Below are 21,361 nucleotides of genomic sequence, written 5' to 3'. Positions count from 1 at the left end.
TGAAATGTAATCTGAGACTTATGTGTATATAGCTTCAGTGAACTAAGTAAGGTCACTGTAGCTGCTGGTAAGCATTGCGTCGTATTACCATCCATCAGTGCTTGTGTAATAAATTGTCTGTATTATGAATTCAGTAAAAATTATGCATAGCTAGCTGTGTAGTAATTTATTAGGCACTCAGTTAATGCTTAAGTTTGAGCATAAGATGCCTGAAGTATTTACCACAGATATATTTTGTAAATAATATTATAAAAAAAGATAAATATACTCTAATAGAACAGTCAATGGCCAGCTGTGTAGTAATTGTGAACTAATTAGACACTTGCTAAGTACGAGCATAACCTAAAGCATCTACCACAGATGAGATATTGTAAAATTTTGTTAATAGTAAATGAATGCCACAGTAAACGTAGATCTATACTCTAATAGAACAGTCTGTCTATTCTACACTGTAAATTCATACTTCCAAATTTACAGTGTGAACAATGTCTGTAATGTGCATGCCTTTGTCAAACACAATGACAGGTGCACATGTTTGACTCTCCAAGATAATAATATTATTCCAAATATCAGTCATCTAAATGTTATCATTTTAACAATTTTGTTGTTCCACCAGTGAGACTATCACTATAACAAAAATGATTGATATCCACCCCAAAAACACCTTTGCTGTAAAAAAAGGCGCGTCCAAGAAACTACAAGTATCTGTAATCCAATATAATTAAAAACAGCTCAGTTGTAGGGAAAGACTTCATGAAAGTAAAAATAACTAGTAACTTAAAGAGCTGATATCTGGAGCGGCCAAGAATCAATCTTAATCCAACTACTTATACTAATTTTTTTTAATCCGTGCAAAAACACCTATATAGCATTGGCTGTAAAAAAAAGTGCACCCATGAAAGTAACTGGCAATTGAAATAGCTGATATCTGAAGCTGCCAAGAATGAATGCTGATATACAACTAATTGGAATTAACAAAAAGTTTAACATTGAACCTTTATCTTTCAGCTGTGTTCTACATTCACTCTTGCTGCATCATAATTGATTTCTTTTAACTCTAATTGGCTGGTAATTTGGCCCCTTTTTTTTTGCTCTTTCCACTGAATATTAAAAAAAGCGGCCAAATTACCAGCCAATTAGAGTTAAAAGAAATCAATTTATGATGTAGCAAGAGTGAATGTAGAACACAGCTGAAAGATAAAGGTTCAATGATAAATTTTTTGCTAATTCCAATTAGTTGTATATCAGCATTCATTCTTGGCCGCTTCAGATATCAGCTATTTTAATTGCCAGTTACTTTCATGGGTGCACTTTTTTTTACAGCCAATGCTAGGTGTTTTTGCACGGATTAAAAAAATTAGTATAAGTAGTTGGATTAAGATTGATTCTTGGCCGCTCCAGATATCAGCTCTTTAAGTTACTAGTTATTTTTACTTTCATGAAGTCTTTCCCTACAACTGAGCTGTTTTTAATTATATTGGATTACAGGTACTTGTAGTTTCTTGGACGCGCCTTTTTTTTACAGCGAAGGTGTTTTTGGGGTGGATATGTAATTACTGATGGAATGATCCCAATCTCTATAATATACATTGGAGAGAAGACTGGGGTAGTCTCTAATTGGCCACCAGCTCGATCATTCCTATGCTAGAATTGCACAAGTGGAGTCAATTCTCAACAATGGCGGTTTTGGATCATCCTTTTACTGGCTATTGATGCAGTAATGATCATTATAATTATCAATACTGAGCTAAAACATTAGCAATTATGTGTCCACATCAAAATGTTTGATCATGTCATACTTTTAAAACAGAGCAGGTCTTTGGAGAAGAAAAGATCGTTTTTAATAAATGTGACCCAGTCTGGGAAAACCAGGCTTATCGCCTATTTAAAAGTGTTGAGAAACGCCGGTTTTAAGTATTTAGTGTGTTGTAGCTCGCCAATGGTTGAAGCTATGTATACCAAATTGTCACACGTTTTACACCAATTCCTTACCTTCCAGAGCATCCACAGTGCAAGTGGCCAACAACTAAGTTTCCCACCATTTTAGATAGTTTTTAAACTTAGGTTGACTGTATCAGGCAAGCTACAAATTGGGTGGGAGGCGGAGGCCCTGGAAGGCAGGCAAGATGGTGTTCAAAATTTGAAAAGGAAGGCGTAGGGATGAATTAGGCCAAGTTTTGGGCCACTGAGGTCTCATAACTGGCTAAAATGAAAGGAAATTCATAGCAGAGGTACTTATTCAACACCACAGAGCTGTACAGCCTTATACAGTCATCCCCAGGCTGACTAGAGCTCCATTAAGGCCCAATACTGCACATGCGGATCGCCACTGGGCTTGGGAAAAGCAGCCAGCAAAACCAGACCACTCAAGTCTAGCTGATTTTTATTGTGGAATTAGATAGTTTATTCATGTAGCTGTGTGTCCTGGATGAAAAATCGAATCTGCTGACATGGGCAATAAGACCGGTTTTCTCAGACTTGGTCACATATCTGAAAATAAAAGCCATTTGAAAATGTCCTGCTATATGGTATGACAAGTACAAGAGCTCATGAACTTTTATCATTTCTAAGTATGTTACTTTCAACAGTTTTAATACTAATTATCATACTACACACAAGATTTTTATCTCAGTTATGTGCTTACTTTTTTATATAGGCTTCCCAGATTATGGAATACTCTGCCAATAATTGATATTATTCTCCTTCACCACTATTATACAAAAGTTAAAGAACTATTTAGTTATGGGATAACTTTTAACTAATTTAATTTCAAATAGTAATTGCACTTTACATTTTGCATGTCCTTGTATTTGTGCCAGCTAAACTTCTCAACCCTTGTAATTATCATTAGTAATGTATATTGTTTAGTAAGTATAGTTTTTGCTTTTGGCATTGATAGCCATAATCCCATTTGTCCTTCAGATCACTTTTCCAATTATGTTATCTTGTTGTTTTTTTTTATCCCACCATCCTTATGATTGTGTATGTGTATCTGTAAAGCAATGAAAATATATAAATAAAGATTAGGGATTGTAGAAGAAAAGTAGTGAACCTATACCCATGAACGATTTAAGGATTTAATGTCTAGTAGTATATCTGCAGGTGTAGGTGACTCCCCTTGTTTACCTAACTTTTTTATTTCTATGATCCCTAACTGTTTCCTTGTACTTGTTTGTTTACTTTTTTTGTAACATAATTATGACTGCATACTGCATCAAAGTAAAGAATGGTGCCAGACTTAATGTTTTGTTTGAACATGCACAACAACTATCCATTACTGTGGCATTGTATGCTTCATTTTCAACTATGTTCAACAGCATTACAAACATAGAATTGTACGAGAAGTGCTGCACGGGCAGATCCAAAGGAGTTCTGAGGTTTCTAGAAACAGATCAACTATATTCAAGCAATTAAAATTGGCTCTCAAAGATCAAAATACTCTAATAGAGCAGTCAAGTGCTCTGATAGAACAGTCATATTTTGTATTTTTAAAAGATAGTTTACTTGTACTGACACTGTTAAAATTGTATCTCAGAGTGTTTGAGAGCTGAAAATTCCTGGGGGGGGGGGGGGGGCATGCCCCCATACCCTTAGAATAGTATTCATATACGTACCTGTTATATACTTCAAACTTCACATAGCTCCACCTCTTAACTCTTTAGGTTGCTCCTGAATGGTATATCTAATCTAAAACAGCCAAGCTGTAAAAAAAGTGTGCGGCCCTCAGAAAGGCTATGGTGAAAAAAGATGTGAAATCCAAGGTGGCGGCCAAGAAATGGCTGTGATGGTAGGTTAATGGTAAAAATTTTAATAATGACAATTCAGGTAAATTTTGTGAAGCGTCACAAAAATTCACCTGAATTGTCATTATTAAAATTTTTACCATTAACCTACCATCACAGCCATTTCTTGGCCGCCACCTTGGATTTCACATCTTTTTTTCACCATAGCCTTTCTGAGGGCCGCACACTTTTTTTACAGCTTGGCTGTTTTGGATTAGATTTCATTTCTTTTTGTATTTGTATACCCCAAAGCCGGCCTATGGCCAGCTTTGGGACTTTTTTAACCTATGTATTTTTTTTTTACTACAGGAAGACGAAAAGATGAAGTAGATGTACTTTAAATATTTTATCAGTAAATGTACAAATTATATATATAATACATATGTGATCGGATTTGCGAAAAGGGGTCTTCCACACACATCCAATTTGCCAACTTTGACAATTGATAACTTCAGATTGGAAAGAGCTATTGCCTTGAAATTTGGGCAGTGGTGATTTCTTTGCAGCTGAACTCTCTACATGATGGTTTCTTTGTAGCTGAACTCTCTACAAGGTAATTTCTTCTAGCTGATCTCTCTACAGGGAGATTTTTTGTAGCTGAACTATCTACAAGGTAACTTCTTCTAGCTGATCTCTCTACAGGGTGATTTGTGTGTAGCTGAATTCTGTATAGGTGATTTGTTTGCAGCTGAGCTCTTTACAGAATGGTTTCTTTGTAGCTGAACTCTCTACAAAGTAACTTCTTCTAACTGATCTTTCTACAGGGTGATTTGTTTGTAGAGCTGAACTATCTACAAGGTAATTTCTTCTAGCTGATCTCTCTACAGGGAGATTTGTTTGTAGCTGAACTCTCTACAGGTGATTTGTTTGTAGCTGAATTCTGTATAGGTGATTTCTTTGCAGCTGAACTCTCTACATGATGGTTTCTTTGTAGCTGAACTACCTACAAGGTAACTTCTTCTAGCTGATCTCTCTACAGGGTGATTTGTTTGTAGCTGAACGATCTACAAGGTAACTTCTTCTAGCTGATCTCTCTACAGGGAGATTTGTTTGTAGCTGAACTCTCTACAGGTGATTTGTTTGAAACTGAACTCTCTAAATGATGGTTTCTTTGTAGCTGAACTCTCTACAAGTTAACTTCTTCTAGCTGATCTCTCTACATGGTGATTTGTTTGTAGCTGAATTCTGTATAGGTGATTTGTTTGCAGCTGAGCTCTTTAAATAATGGTTTCTTTGTAGCTGAACTCTCTCAAGGTAACTTCTTCTAGCTGATGTCTTTACAGGGTCACTAGTTTGTAGCTGAATTCTCTACATGGTGGTTTCTTTGTAACTGAACTCTCTACAAGGTAACTTTTCTAGCTCATCTTTCTACAGGGTGATTTATTTGTAGCTGAATTCTGTACAGGTGGTTTGTTTGCAGCTGAGCTCTTTAAAGAATGCTTTCTTTGTAGCTGAACTGTCTACAAGGTAACTTCTTCTAGCTGATGTCTCTACAAGGTCACTAGTTTGCAGCTGAGCTCTCTGCATGGTGGTTGTTTTGTAACTGAACTCTCTACAAGGTGACTTCTTCTAGCTGATCTTTCTACAGGGTGATTTGTTTGAAGCTGAACTCTCTACAAGGTAACTTCTTCTAGCTGATCTCTCTACAGGGAGATTTGTTTGTAGCTGAACTCTCTACATGATGGTTTCTTTGTAGCTGAACTCTCTGCAAGGTAACTTCTTCTATTGATCTCTCCACAGGGCGATTTGTTTGTAGCTGAACTCTCTACATGGTGGTTTCTTTGTAGCTGAACTCTACAAGGTGATTTTTTCTAGCTAAACTATCTCTTTCCATAGTTGCATGAACTCCCTACAAGGTAACTTCTTCTAGCTGATCTCTCTACAGGGTGACTTGTGTGTAGCTGATCTCTATACAGGTTTCTAATTTCTAGCTGATCTCTTGAATTCTCTTCAGGGTGACTGCTCTATTAGGATGACTGCTCTACTAGAGTATCTCGATCTCGCACTTGCTGCATCAAGTTGGATTTCGTGTTATAACTCCGTGGCTTTAAGTCTGATTCTTCTACAGCATTGATGAGCCTTGCTAAGATGATTACTCCATCTGTACAACGATTTTCAAAGCATTACCCCAAGCGGTTTATCTGGTAGGCGTGGCAAGCAGTCGTTTTTTTTATTAGCTGATCTCGATTGTGTAATTGTTACACACTGTTGGTTTTTTCGTTGTATCTTCCTGTTTTTTAGCTCGATTTCTTTCAAACCACAAAAGGTTTGAGGTTCAATAGTTAACCTATTCACCCACCGATTTTCAGCTTCTTCCCATATGCGGTGTACCCTGTAGGCGTGACAACATATTGGTGTTATGTTTCGTGAATAATCGCTCATAACTCTTTGCCTGTTTATCGTATTCCAGCCAAGGTTGGTACCGAGATGCGCCATTTTATCCCCCTTCTGTGTACCAAATTTCAAGGCAATCGGATATGGCGTTCGAGTTTTATAGCAGTTTTTGTAAGTGTGCGACAAGAAAAAGAAAAATAAGAAGAAAAAAAAACGAATAAACTGAGCCAATTTTTGAAGTCGCATATCTCGGGAACGCGCGAAGCGATTTCGCTCAAATTTGGAATGTGGAGTGCTGCAGTTGGAGGGCATGTCCACAGAAAAAAATCGTCTTGTTTCATCACGGAAGCACAGAGCTACGGAGGTGCGAAAATTAAGTTTTCTTTCTTCCTGTCAATATACTCACGGGTGTTACGCGCCGGCTTCTTGGGCCGCACGACACACTACCGTGTGTCTTTATCAGCAGAAGCAAGCATAAGCAGTCTATATCAATCAATTCCCAACATAAGTCTAAACTTTTTGGTGCAAATTGTTAACAGATTTAATCCAGAATACGTAATTTTCAGGGAGAGCATGCCCTAGATTTAAGTGTGCATGCAACAGAAATTTTGGAAACCTGTCACCAACATTCCTGGAGCTTCCCTTGGTGCCTCTTCAACCAATTCACTCACTAAGGAAAATATGGACAATAGCACTTTTCATAAATAGGGAGGCCATCACATTCTACCGTGAATTGACACCTTACACTGTCAGTGAAATGAAATGGTGGGCAAAGGTAAGTACATGCTGTGTACATTGTACACTATATGTACTGCAGTATATCTTTTTGCCAACTGCAGCAGCTGCGTACAATGCATGCATCATAGACTTGCCTTTGTCCTCCTTTGTGTCTCATTTCTTTCTCCACTACTGTGTGGGTATTGATTCACAGATAACACATTATGGCTTCTACTAGAGTTTGTAATTCTATAGTTAGTGGACTGATTACAGAGGTGATTCTTGACCTGTTCTTCAATACATAATGTATATAACAGGTGGGACATAGCTGAAAATGAACATGAATGGCAAAGCTGCTTTTCAGTAATTGATGTAGTTGGAGCATGCATTTAGTCATGCAGTTAACTTTATAATGTCTCTGATGCCATTCTTTACTTTGTTGTGGTATATACTGATTCTCCAGTAACAAACTATATTATTGCAAAATGTAAACAAAGAAATACATATAAGGATATCGTCGGAAACTTTTGCAATTGAGTAGAGATAAATAAGTTTGTGTAGTACTAGTGCTGTAAGCACATATCTCTGTGCAGAGATAATTTTTAAACTTTAATTCTGTATCATACACTATGATAGTAGTGTATAGTAGGGACCACAAAGGAGTAGGTATGACCCACGAAATAATATCACCCAAAAAACAGCCTCAATTTCCCCTAACGATGATCAGGCAATATTGGTTAGGTGAAACTAAGCCCAAACAAGCTTTCAGATCGACCCGAAACGCTTTCAACAAGTTGCTACAGAATTTTAAAAATAGTTTATTTAATGGAATTTTCTACTGACTGACTGAGTAAGTAAGTAAGTAACTGACTGACTGATGCCTTCAGACAAGCATAACTCAATAATGGCTAAGGCTACGGGCTTGATTTTTTCACTGTTTGACGTTGCTTTGGCCCGACAGATGCCTTTTGGCATATCGCAGTACGTACAATGCATTCTTCATGGACTTACCAGTGTCCTCCTTTGTGTCCCATTCATCTTTGCTGACAGCGAAAAGTGTCGGTAGCATGTGATGGCTTCCCTTCATAACAGAAATCGTCCGTATTTGTCATAGTGGCTATTTTGATATCAGAGGTGCTTTTCAAACAGTCCTTTATTCATACTGCTGTGTAACCGGTTGAACATAGCCGACAACAAAGCGTAATGGATACTTAACTTAAGACCGGCGATAAGTGATATAACTGGGTTGCACGGCACCATTTCTTTCGGTATGCGTGGATTGCAGAGGTACTTTTCGAACAGTTCTTGATTTGAAATATTGCGTAATGGGTTGAACATAGCTGACAACGAAGCATAATAGATACTTCTCTTTTCAGACAATAATTGGGGCATGCTGCACCATTTCAGATGCAGTATGCGTGGGTTCACCAGTCATAATTATTATTTACAAAAAAAAAGTTAACAAACAAGTACACAGAAAAATTTGTAATTTTCAACTAGAGTAGGGACCATAACACATCGATAAAAAGTACTGAAACAAGCTGGAGTAGTGCACAATATTAATTCACAGTAAAACAATAAGAAGTGTTATATCCCTACTGTGCATTTCCGTTATGGTATCTTGAGCACAGTAGGGATATAACACTTCTTATTGTTTTACTGTGAATTAATATCGTGTACTACTCCAGCTTGTTTTAGTACTTTTTATCGATGTGCTATGGTCCCTACTCTAGTTGAAAATTACAAATTTTTCTGTGTACTTGCTATAATTATTTTGATGTACATATTGTACATGCAGCAGTATTGTATTGTATGGATCCCCAAAATGATGGATGCCCTACAAAATGGCACCCGATAAACCAACTTATGCGACGAAAAGCACCTTTATTAAAGAAGAGTGTAGGTATTGCTATTGGCAGACATAGCATTAAAAACAATAAAACTCTTACAGAAGAATGAATGATCAATTTTAAAAACTGCCCAAACCCAACTTTTAATCTGCCTGCCTGTCTGCCTGCCTGCCTGCCTGCCTGCCTGCCTGCCTGCCTGCCTGCCTGCCTGCCTGCCTGCCTGCCTGCCTGCCTGCCTGCCTGCCTGCCTGCCTGCCTGCCTGCCTGCCTGCCTGCCTGCCTGCCTGCCTGCCTGCCTGCCTGCCTGCCTGCCTGCCTGCCTGCCTGCCTGCCTGCCTGCCTGCCTGCCTGCCTGCCTGCCTGCCTGCCTGCCTGCCTGCCTGCCTGCCTGCCTGCCTGCCTGCCTACCTACCTACCTGCCTGCCTGCTAGATCACAGTCACAAAGCTAGAGGCTAAACGATGCATTGTATGACCACTATGGTACGCCACAATAACAAATTTACTAGTGGCATATGCCTGTTAGGGTTCCAACAAGTGTCTGCCCTCTGTGCTTTGCCTTTCCTTTTATCTTCAATCATGCTGTTCTGCAATAAAACATATCGTAGTGTTCATTTAGTTTCCATGTTTGGATACCACGAAAATTATTTGAAGTGCTCACGTTGCTGAAAGAGGTAGTACTAGCTAGTAGATATCATACTAGTAGTTGCATATCACACCCCTTTATGACCTACAGCACCAATAATGATTGAGTACAGTGATGCATTCCATAATGATCTATCCATACTTTTTGACCACACCTCTTACTGTAGCATGGTGAAAGGTGGCATGGGACAATCATGCCCTTGAAGATATTGCATAGGCCAGGCGTCTATAAGGCCCACTTGATAAAGCAGTCACCCTAATACAATAGCTATGTTCAGTAGACCAGTTACACGTGTATATCATAGTTATATATGCTATAACAAAAAAAAAATTTGTGCATTTATAAATTATTAATTTAAACATGAAGTAGGGATAGCAGTGAAACAAGAGATGATGAATAATAGTATTACAGACTTAAGTATAGCTCTGTGAGAAATCCCTACTTTAGCACTGTACAAAATGATTGTTATAACATGCCGATGTAGGGATTTTTTGATAGGGCTATGTTGTAGTACCATCATTCATATCTCTTAATTGCTTCACTAGTTTTTATCTCTTGGATCCCTACTTCATTTATGCTTAAGCTATTGTAAGTATACAAGATAACATTAATATATGTATTGTTCACATTACAGTGGTATGGAGTTCACCTATGTTGTGGTGGCATTGATGTGGTGTGTGACATGTTCAGGTGGGAGTTCTGTACAATATACTGTATATAGGTGTCCAATATTCATTTCTGTTCCAAATAAAGTGCTGTATATATGAACTCTAGAACAAGGTGTAAAATTAGTCTGCATGAGTATTATTTAATAGTTATACCATGGCCACGAGGGATTTGCCTGATATATATGCCCAAGCCTGAGGGCCACAGGCCCGAGGGCGTGGGCATATATATATCAGGCAAATCCCGAGTGGCCATGGTATAAGTAATATATACCACTCTGGTATGCTCACCTAATAGGTGAAGGAAGACAAACCTGCATTCACTACATTAGTTTTATAAAGAGGTTTGCAAACATCGATTGTGGGTTTAAATTGTGGGCACAAAAATGAAATGATTGTGGGTTTCACTGGTTGTAGTGATACCATTTTAAACCAAATAACCACATTGTGGATGAATAAAGTAACCTAAGGTGCTAAAATAAACACTTAGACATATAGGTTGTGATTGTTTGAGGCATCTTTTCATGCAGTTGAAATGTACTCTGTAGAAATGCAATCCTCATGTTACAAAATGATTATTTAGTGATGCTTAGTAACTGAATTATGCAATGCTGACTCACTCAATTCTTTTTGCTTCACAACAATCCCCCTAACTAAACCAACATGTTTAACTCAAACCCACAATACAAAACTTTAAGCAGCTCTAATTCAAACCCACAATGCAAAACTTTAAGCATCTCTATATAAACAATCAAAGGGAACTAATGCTTTGTAGCTGCCTCAGCATCAAAGGCAGTTGTGGTCAGGGCTATATCATGATATCACCCTAACTACAGGGCAATATCTAGATATCATCCTGTGGTCAGGGCAATATGTGATATATAACCCTGTGGTTTCCTTTAATCTGAGGTGTCAAAGTGGTATATAACTACATACTACATGCCATTGATAATAATGTCATATGTATAGTCGCAGTTTGTTAATGACAGTTTTATTGGCTTTTCTTGATATACTGACCTGTGTATTGGTACATGATACATGCATAGAAATCAAGCAATCAGTACAATTACTGGTGTTTATGTTCAACAGATGGACAGACTTGTGTAGATGATGTTGATAATATTCAGATGGGTGGTAACCTACAAATTAGTAACAACAGAATAGTTCTTGTTCCTCGTCTCAATTTTACTTGTAATGGTAGGATAACCAACATCAGAGTTAGGATAACATCTGATGATGGTGGGAATAATTTTCCTTATATACAAGTATGGAGACTATTACAACCATCATTGTATACCAGACAGGACCAAGTTCAGATACAAGATAGTCATATTACTCGACCTCCAGCTACACAATTTGTTAAAGCAAACATTCCTCTCACTGGTAATAACAGAATACAATTTCAATCAGGAGATATTATAGGATTTTATAATCCATCTGATTCTTGTTATGAAATTAGGGATATAACAACACCTGGATATGTGTTCTATGTATTCATTGGATCTACTGCTACATCACTTGATCTTAATAATGCTGATACCACTTCCAGTGGACGACAACCATTAATCCAGTTCACACTTGGTAAATTACAATAACTATTGTGTCAAACAGTCCTTTAAATTTGGACAATCTAAATACACATTGGTGCGTCATGTGGCACAAGATATGTATATTATATGTAATAGTAAAGAAGCAGGTAGCTAACAGGCTCTACTATCTCCAAATAGTAATTTATTCTCACAAAGTAAAGCAGTCTACAAACTAATCATGAGAAAATTCATCCCAGTCATTCCTGAGATACGCATGACCATGCATAGTTTATACAATTTCTTTACGTATAACATGCATATTTGAAATTTGACAGCTTAAAAGAATATGAGCACCAATTTGGTGTATATCGCAGTGTGTGAAGTAACTTTTCTACATGTACTGGCATACTGTCAGGGCATTGGAAAGTTAAATGGACATAAGTAATTTGACTGGACATTCATTGTGTTCTCCTTTCCTATGTTTCTACCAACTTGGATGTTTGCTTCTGCCAAACATTGGGGCCACCTATGTACTGTAGAGCTGATTACTACTCAATGACTCACTGACACACAGTATTTTAAAGGATAGCTACTGGTCACATAAAAGAGCTTCTATGGAATTGATTCTGTTACAAGGGCTTTTGTAAAAAAAGGAGTCATAAGGACTTTTTCAAGGCCTTCTACTTGCTTTTATATTCAAACTTTGCTTACGTATGCTGCCACAGCTTAAAATAGCTATATAGTGGTTCTATCCCTAATACCGGACATATGAGATGCACTGATATCTTGTTCATTCTAGCTTAAAATATAAACTGGTTGTGCAGATGATCATGAATATTCACAAGTAAAAGTACTAATGGCAATCAGGTTATAAATCAAGACACACGGTAGTGTGTCGTGCGGCCCAAGCAGCCGGCGCGCCACACCGTGAGTATATTTACAGGAAGAAACTAAACGCAATTTTCACACCTTTGTAGCTCCGTGATTCCTTATCCGATTGAAACCAAAGTTGCTACAGAAGTGTCGGCTAGGTAGGGGAGTCCACATTCCAAATTTGAAGAAAATCGCTTCAGCCATTTCCGAGATACAAGCAGCCAAAGTTTGGTTTTTTTTTTCTTTTCGCACACTTCGCAAAATCCGCCATAAAACACGAATGCATGCTTCAATCGGGCTGAAATTTGGCACACTTAAAGGGCTCATTAAGGCGAATCTCAGTACCGAGTTTGGTAGGAATCCGATGAAAATTCAAGGAGTTATGACCGATTATTTGCGTAAAATAAGGTCAAAGGTCTGTCACGCCCACAGGGTAAACCGCTTGAAGGAATGAGCTGAAAATTGCTATGTAGATGGAGTAACTATCGTAGGAGTGCCTTTTTGTGGTTTGAAAGGAATCCAGTTAAAGGCCATCGAGATATGACACAAAACCCAACCTGTGTCACAATTACGCGATCGATTTTTATGAATAAAAAAAACTATTAGTTTTCATGCCTACCAGGCAAACCGCTTAGAGCATTGAGCTGAAAATCGCTGTGTAACTGAAATAATTATCATAGAAAGTCCTTGCAGTAGTACAGAAGAATCGGATTACAAACCACTGAGTTATGATTCCAAAGCCAACTACGTGTAGCATATGCGAGATCGAGATACTCTAATAGAACAGTCACCCTAATAGAGCATTCAGCTACGCTTATAACTTGCTCCATTATAGAATTATATTACATTGCAAGTTATTCTGTAGGGAGATCAGCTACAAACAATTAATCGTATAGACGATTCAGCTACAAGCAAGTCACCCTGTAGAGAGTTCAGCTACAAACTGCAGTATGTTGCTGTAGAGATTCAGAACCTTATAAATCACACTGAAGAGAATTCAGCTATAAACAAGTCACCTTGTAGAGACAACAAGTCACTCTGTAGAGAATTCAGCTACAAACAATTCACTGCATAAAGGATTCAGCTACAAAAAAGCTACCCAGTAGAGAGTTCATCTAGATCAGCTACAAACAAGTTACTTTATACATTGTTCAGCTACAAGTAAGTCACTCTGTAGAGAGTTCAGCTACAAACAAGTCACCGTGTAGCTGAAGAGTTCAGCAACCAATCAAAAAAACCACTCTGTAAAGAGTTCAGCTAAATAAACATGTTATAACTCTATAGAGAAGTTATAACTCTACAAGTGGAACGAAAAATTAGGAATTTTCAATATGAGTAGGGATCAAAGTAATAAAAAGTACTGAAACAAGAGAGATTATCTACCACCTGAAGTCATGATAGTACACACGTAATCGCTACTTCAGTTGCCAAGATTTAAGATATAATGGCACTGAAGTAGGGATTACGTGTGTACTAGCATGACTTCAGGTGGTAGATAATCTCTCTTGTTTCAGTACTTTTTATTACTTTGATCCCTACTCATATTGAAAATTCCTAATTTTTCGTTCCACTTGTTTGTGTACTTTTTACAAACATTGCATGAATCTTATCTTTTATGTGCATGCAGTTTCTATTACACAGGACACTAAAGTTACTTTTCCAAGTCTTGATTGTAGTATTCCCTTTGCCTTTCCGCTGACTCAATGCGAGACTTTGCCAAATCTTTGTTAAATGATGTTTTGGTGGCTTCAGCTGATTTCTCACGCGACGCTGTTACATTTTTGTAGTACTCATTAGCATGACGCTGTGATCGGCATTCACTGCTGTACTTGTCCTTTCTCTCTGAGAGTATAGACTCTGTATGAGCTTCATAGTACGCCCTGTTATTCTCCTTCTTTCTACTCTTCCGTGCTGCTTCCTTCGAAGGCATTGCCACACCCAATATTGCCTCAGAGAAAACACACAAAGCAATAATAACCACAATACCCTTAGCTAACGCTATTTTGCTACAAATTATTTCTAATATCGCTCAAATACTTGAGGTAGATACGTTGTTTACAGCAAAGAAATGCATTTACAAACGCAAGCAATATTAATTTTGCCGGTTAACTTTGCCAGAAACAAAAGATATAAGTCGCTAAATATATTCACTTACACGTACAAAGCTTCCCGATTGTGAACAGCTCGCTCTTCCTGCTCAAAATCAACTTCGAACTTTCAACTACGTGTATTCGAATATTTTACCGCGAAGATTATGATTACTCTATTTAGCGAGCACTCTTATTGAAACGGACGGCGCCGTACATTGAAGCCATTTGTGGAGTTATTAACACTACCTGTAGTGAATCCAGGACGATGGCGACATTAAAGAACGATGAAAGGTAAGACCCTAGTGCAAGGATTGTATTTCTATCGGTGTAGGAAAGGTTTAATCTATAGGCAAAGCGAGCCGTTTTCATGCAAGAAGTAGGACTGTAGCTGTTGCCATCTTCCCGCTAGGCCTGGCTGAAGGCATCAGTTAGGGAGTCAGTCACTAGAAAATTCGATCAGATAGAATTTTTTTTAAAATTCGTGGAAACTCATAGGATGCATTTCGTGTCGTTTTGAAGGCGAAATCGTGCTTCACTTTTGTAATACAATACTGCTGAATCGCCAAGATGGTTTTGCAAGTCTGCTTTTGGTGCGTAATTTTTTGGCGGGAAATCGTGAACCTTGACGATCCCTACCATTAAGTACTACCGTACTTAATAATAGAGAGATAAGCTAGAAACAATTAGTCATCCAGTAGAGAGATCAGCTACAAGACATCACCTTATAGAGAGTTTAGTTACAAAGAAACCACCATATAGAGAGTTCAGCTGCAAACATATCACCCTGTAGAGAGTACAGCTATGAGCAGATCACCCTGTAGAGAGTTCAGCTAGAAAAAGTCATCGTGTAAAGAGATCAGCTAGAAGGATCACCTTGTAGAGAGTTCAACTACAAACAAATCACCCTGCAGATAGTTCAGCTACAAACAAGTCACCCTATAGAAAGATCAGCTAGAAGAAGTTACCTTGTACAGAGCTCAGCTACTAAGATACCATTATATAAAGAGTTCAGCTGCAAACAAATCACCCTGTGGAAAGTTCAGCTACAAACAGATCACCCTGTAGAGAGATCAGCTAGAATAAATCACCTTGTAGAGAGTTCAGCTACAAAGAAACCACCATGTAGAGAGTTCAGCTGCAAACAAATCATCTGTAGAGAGTTCAGCCAGAAACAAGTTCACCCTGTAGAGAGATCAGCTAGAAACAAATCACCCCAACTACAAAGAAACCATCCTGTAGAAAGTTCAATTACAAACAGATAACCCTATAGAGAGTTCAGCTAGAAACAAGTCACCGTGTAGAGAGATCAGCTAGAAACAAGTCACCTTGTAGAGAGATCAGCTACAAAGAAACCATCCTGTAGAGAGTTCAATTGCAAACAGAAAACCCTATAGAGAGTTCAGCTAGAAACAAGTCACCGTGTAGAGAGATCAGCTAGAAACAAGTCACCCAGTAGAGAGATCAGCTACACAGAAACCATCCTGAATCGCAAACAGAAATCCCTATAGAGAGTTCAGCTAGAAACAAGTCACTGTGTAGAGAGATCAGCTAGAAACAAGTCATCCAGTGATCAGCTAGAAACAAGTCACCCTGTAGAGAGATCAGCTACAAAGAAACCACCTTGTAGAGAGTTCAATTACAAACAGATAACCCTCTAGATAGTTCAACTAGAAACAAGTCACTGTGTAGAGAGATCAGCTAGAAACAAGTCATCCAGAGATCAGCTAGAAACAAAGTCACCCTGTAGAGAGATCAGCTAGAAACAAGAGAGAGCTCAGCTAGAAAACGTCACCTTGTAGTGAGTTCAGCTACAAACAAATCACACTGTAGAGAGATCAGATAGAAGAAGCCACCTTGTAGAGGGTTCAGCTATAAAAGTGATCACCCTGGAGAGAGTTCAGCTAAAAAATAGTCACCCTGTAGAGAGTTCAGCTACAAAGAAACCATCCTGTAGAGAGATCAGCTAGAAACAAGTCACCTGTAGCGACATCAGCTACAAAAAACCATCCTGTAGAGAGTTCAGCTACAAACAAATCACCTTGCGGAGAGCTTGGCTACAAACAATCACCCTGTAGAGATATCAGCTACAAACAAATCACCTTGTAGAGTGTACAACTAGACACAAGTCACCCAGTAGAGAGATCAGCTACAAGAAGTTACATTGTAGAGAGATCAGTTACAAGAAGGTACCTTGTAGAAAATTCAGCTACAAAGAAACCATCATGTAGAGAGTTCAGCTACAAACACATCACCCTGTAGAGAGATCAGCTACAAACAAGTCACCCTGTCGAGATATCAGCTAGATACAAGTTACCTTATAGGGATCAGCTACAAACAAATCACCCTGTAGAAATATGTGTTGGAAACAAATCACCATGTAGAGAGTTCTGCTAGAAACAAGTCACTCTGAAAAAGTTCAGCTACAAACAATGGGAGTTTCAGCTACAGTTCAGTTATGTATAAGAAGTCACCTTGTTACCTACAGTATGATTATGTTTCATTGTTAAAGAAGGTTAACTGCAGTGGAAATTTTACCTACCCTTTTTAATGTCTGTGTATGTTTATTTACTCATATAGTGCACAGAACAACAATTTTTATAATGATATGTTGTTGTGTTGACGAGATATAAACCCGCAAAGATGTTGAAACGTCACTTCCTAGAATTCAGCCACAAGTCTTTGATGTCGATTTCAATGTCACGGTCAGATCCGGTGAACTGCTGACTATGCTAATTACCAATGGCGAACGGGTGAATGATCTTGCTCTGGTCTTGTTTTGTAATGAAATATTGCAGCTGGTGTGTTTAAACTTTGTTTTCAGAAGCATGAGAACCTGTAACATGTTTGTTCCATTTCTGACGCATATGAAAGAACGTGATTTGTTCCTGTTCAGTGATATAGTATGTATGCTACAGTGTCTGGAAAATCAACACGAAGGATGCACAAGGGCGGATGCCGGCGAAGAAGCGAGTTTTGTCAAAAAGAAGGATATGGCAGCAATGCTTAAACTAACATATTGAATGTCTGCAATGATGTAGCTACAACATTGTTCGCCACAGCTGGACCTGACCTAGCAGCGGCGACCTTAACTAATATTATAATGGCTAACAAAATTCTTTGTGTATACTTTGGTGTTGTAAGTAAATGTTTGGTATTAATCTACAGCTGTACTGTCTGGCTCCTATTGTGAGAAAGTATCCCGTAATTACTATTTTACACCTCAGTGTGTGACATATGCATGTTCCAGCTCAAAAAAAGATTAATGTGTATGCAGTATATTGATGATAAATAATTATCTTTTGTATCGAGAGAACGATGGAATAGTGTCCTTGTCGGGATGCTCATATGCACTAGCCAATGGTGGGGGTGATTCAGAGTGCTCATGTTTTTCACCAGCAGTACAGTACTCCACTGCTTTGTGCATCAGCTTCTCTACATAGACTATGTTGACAGTTCACATGATACATGAAACAAAATTATTCTTTTTCACTTACTGTATGTCTTGGGAACTGGGATAAGTTTAGGAGTACATTCACTGGCTTTAGCCTTTGTATATGCTATTGCTAAATGCTCCTTGCCTTCCCCTGTCCTTGCTTGTGGTCTTCCAAAGTTCTCATTAAAGTGTAATACAGCTAGTAACAATCTAATTACAATAATTATATAATACTGATATCAGCTATGCTAACAACCTAGAGTGCAATCCATGATAGGAGAAAGACAGCAACTTGGGAGCAAAATGGTTCACCACGGTGTGATAAGCCTCCAAGCTGCTTATTTGATGCTGTGATGATAGTTTCTTGATTTCTGGCAACGACGTCTTACTGCAGAGTATGTCATATAATTTTTCATATGCTTTGCTGCCTGTGTGTTGTATAATAAACTTTAGAATTTCAAAAGAGTATATAGGGTATTGATAACGTTACCTGGTGTAAACCACTTTTTCCGTCTATCTTCAGGTGACAGTGTTGTATGGTAGCATTCATCACGTTCATCAAAGATGTGATCCATCAATGACTTCCACCGATTCAAGATGTCATCACCATCAATTCCATTCGCTGCACACCAATAAAGATGATTGATAATGCTTTTTGTCCACTCCCTGATGAGGTCACAGTCTGCTTGTTTTGATAACTTGCCAAGCTTTTTTTTAATACCTACAAATCCAAGATATTTCAATGGTGGATTATTAAAAATTATGTATACATACCTTTGGAAACATGCCAAACATCATAGCGATGGTCAATAAGTGGATGTTGCTGCCTAACAAACTTACTGACTTGCTTGTGCCTATCCGTTAACAGAGTCCCAACTTCTAAAGACTTACTGGCTAGAAAATTGAGAGCCTTTAACAGTCCCTCCTTTTCCATGTTGTTGCTTGATGTGACCTGATTACACTGTAAATTAGTCAGTCAGTATCAGCATATCTTGTAGCAATGTGGTTACCTGAACAAGTTTAAGATGGATAATTTTTTGGAGTCCATATCAACTATTCCATATGAACCAAACTTCACACTGTGACCAGGACTATCACATCTTCTATCTCCACCTATGGAAAGAGGGCTACCTCATGCTATACACTGCTGTAGCAGTACAGTCTGACTCTCCTTCCATATTGCTTTTATTGAAGGCAGAAGGTAAAATTTTTGATGGTTAAAAAAAGTTCTGTCTTTAATGCATGCCATTTTTAGGTGATCAAGAAGATGAGGCACTTTGGCAGGAGTGGCACCACCAAATAAGATGGATGTTGACAACAACAAATTTCTATCAGGTGTGTCACAGATAAATGGCTGGCTTCTCCAAGTCCACTGGTAACCACAGTGGGAACACTCCTAAGTAACAGCAATATAAGTTACCTGCTTGTCTGAAATCCTACCAATGCATGATAAATGGCATGATCTACATTGGGTGAATAGGCTTAACAGGTGAGAATAAAATACTAGGTATTTGATTTCATTCTGTGGAGACATTTCAGTGTCATCTCTAGAGTATTAATAAGTGCAACATGTAATAACATGTTGAAATCATGTCATTATACAGGCTTACTCTGTGGTGTAATCCTCTTGGCTAAGGCAGAATGAAGTGTCCAGGTCAACATCAGTAAAAGAATCATCTGGACACATTGTAGTGGACTGGAGATCTGGTTCGATTCCTGTGTGTGATACTGGTGATGGCTCATGCGAATTAAATTGTAAAGGCGGAGCATCAACCAGATTACATTGTATTTCTACAAATTTCTGTTTTGGGTGGGCTAATGTTCCTGTTTAAATGGCACAATGGTAAGGTCACACTCGGAACACACACATGCACGTACCTTTGTTCTTTGTTTTTATTTTTATAGACGCTTGTGTTTCAACAGATTTCATCTCGGGATGTGCTTGAACATGTGTTCCCCCGCCTGTAGTTAAGGGGACAGGTATATCCATTTCTTCAGGTAAAAGGAGTGATGGTTCTGACGAAAGAACTTCATCTGTGACGGCGCTAGTGGAGGGGGAATCTTCATCCATGGCAGAAATTGTAGAGGGCACATCTTCATCCTTTGGAGCACTTGTAGAGAGGACATCTGCTATTATCTATTATTATAATAATCATATGTAAGTGTTATTGAAATTTTATTACATCAAGTTGTTATAGCTTACAGACTTCTGTTGACGCTTTTCAAAAGCTGGTCTTGGTGTCTTGCTTGTACTTCCAGGTGGCTCAAACCTATCAATTGACCTTGGGAATAGCATCTGGCTTCAGGCACTTGGCTGCTGGCAATCCCATTTGATCTCTGTAACGACTACCTTCAGTATCAAAGCAGCTGGCTTCAAAGTGCTTAGAGCATAATACTGAAGTTGAAGTTGGGCCTTCCCAGTCACTCCTTTGCTTCTTCACTGCACTGGTCCACTTTCTTCGTAATCCTTCATCTTTTGGAAACGCATGAAAACTGCAGCCTTTTCCACTCTCGAATCCGCTAGCAGCATTACAACCAGCTACTATACAATGGGTGGGCATTTTTCTTCGTCGAACAATTAATTAAACAGCTGCAAACCACTTCTACAAGCGCAATACTGTGAGTGTCAGCTGTAGTTGTGTACTTATTAGGGCTGTGCGATAATGGAAAAACCTATATCTCGATAAGTTTTGATAACAAAATCCATTTTATCACAATAAACAATATTATCTCGATAATGAAATATTGCTATTGAGTACTTTTACAAGCACAGTTGCGCCTAATAATAAATGTTTAAGGCTAGTATCTCTTGCAAAAATCGCCCTTTTCAGAATTACCACAGCCGGTTGTGACCTTACTCACAAGAGTACCATCTGCCTGCTTTTAATATACAATAGTCTACAGAGATTTACTATTATCTTAAGTTATCGATAATAGAAAATTCATTATCTTTATCACGATAATCACATAGATATCACGATAATCATGTTATCGCCATTATCTCACAGCCCTAGTACTTATACTTGTAGCAATGTAGCTACTCACGCACTCTCCTGTGTTTCAGCTTGTACGGGTGTACACCAGATCTGATGATGACAATGTATGATGCGGCTTCCAAAATGAAACCACAAGTGACTTAGCTAAGCTAGGACTGTGATTATTAGTCAGAAACTTAAAAACTAATAGTACCACATGTTTTTAGCAACAATATACTACAATGTAACAGTAAGAAAAGTTTTCACTGCAGTTGACCTTTAAATATACAAATATTTTTAGTCAAACAAAAAAGTGTACATAACATTTCATCCTTTGTTCCACAATTCCTGCAGAAAAGAAAAAAAACAAGTTAGAAGGAAGCGCCAAAGCCAGTTAATGACTGGCTTTGTGGCTTGCAATACAAAAATATCTAAACCAAAACAGCCAAGCTGTAAAAAAAGAGTGCGA

At 38.3% G+C, this 21,361-nt stretch overlaps 2 protein-coding genes and 1 long non-coding RNA gene across 3 annotated transcripts in view; all 3 read left to right on the top strand.

Annotated features, from left to right (window-relative positions):
* The window catches only part of LOC136250839 (uncharacterized), a 177,557-nt gene that overhangs the window by 78,089 nt on the left and 78,107 nt on the right, over positions 1-21,361 (top strand). The gene's annotated exons all lie outside the window — the stretch shown is intronic.
* Positions 1-21,361, top strand: part of LOC136251615 (uncharacterized) — a 90,836-nt gene that overhangs the window by 23,612 nt on the left and 45,863 nt on the right. Inside the window, exons 2-3 of the mRNA XM_066044072.1 lie at positions 9,962-10,017; positions 11,082-11,573. Coding sequence (XP_065900144.1) covers positions 9,966-10,017; positions 11,082-11,573 — 544 coding nt within the window. The 5' untranslated portion in view covers positions 9,962-9,965. The remainder of the gene's footprint in view (positions 1-9,961; positions 10,018-11,081; positions 11,574-21,361) is intronic.
* On the top strand, positions 18,458-20,069 carry LOC136251938 (uncharacterized). Its single transcript, XR_010699282.1, has 4 exons — positions 18,458-19,118; positions 19,173-19,406; positions 19,522-19,760; positions 19,823-20,069. It is a non-coding gene; the product is annotated as an uncharacterized lncRNA (long non-coding RNA).

The sequence above is a fragment of the Dysidea avara genome, chromosome 3 (assembly GCF_963678975.1).
Source record: "Dysidea avara chromosome 3, odDysAvar1.4, whole genome shotgun sequence".
Taxonomy (NCBI): domain Eukaryota; kingdom Metazoa; phylum Porifera; class Demospongiae; order Dictyoceratida; family Dysideidae; genus Dysidea; species Dysidea avara.
The sequence above is the reverse complement of the archived record's forward strand: the minus strand, read 5'-3'. Positions and strand labels throughout refer to the sequence as shown.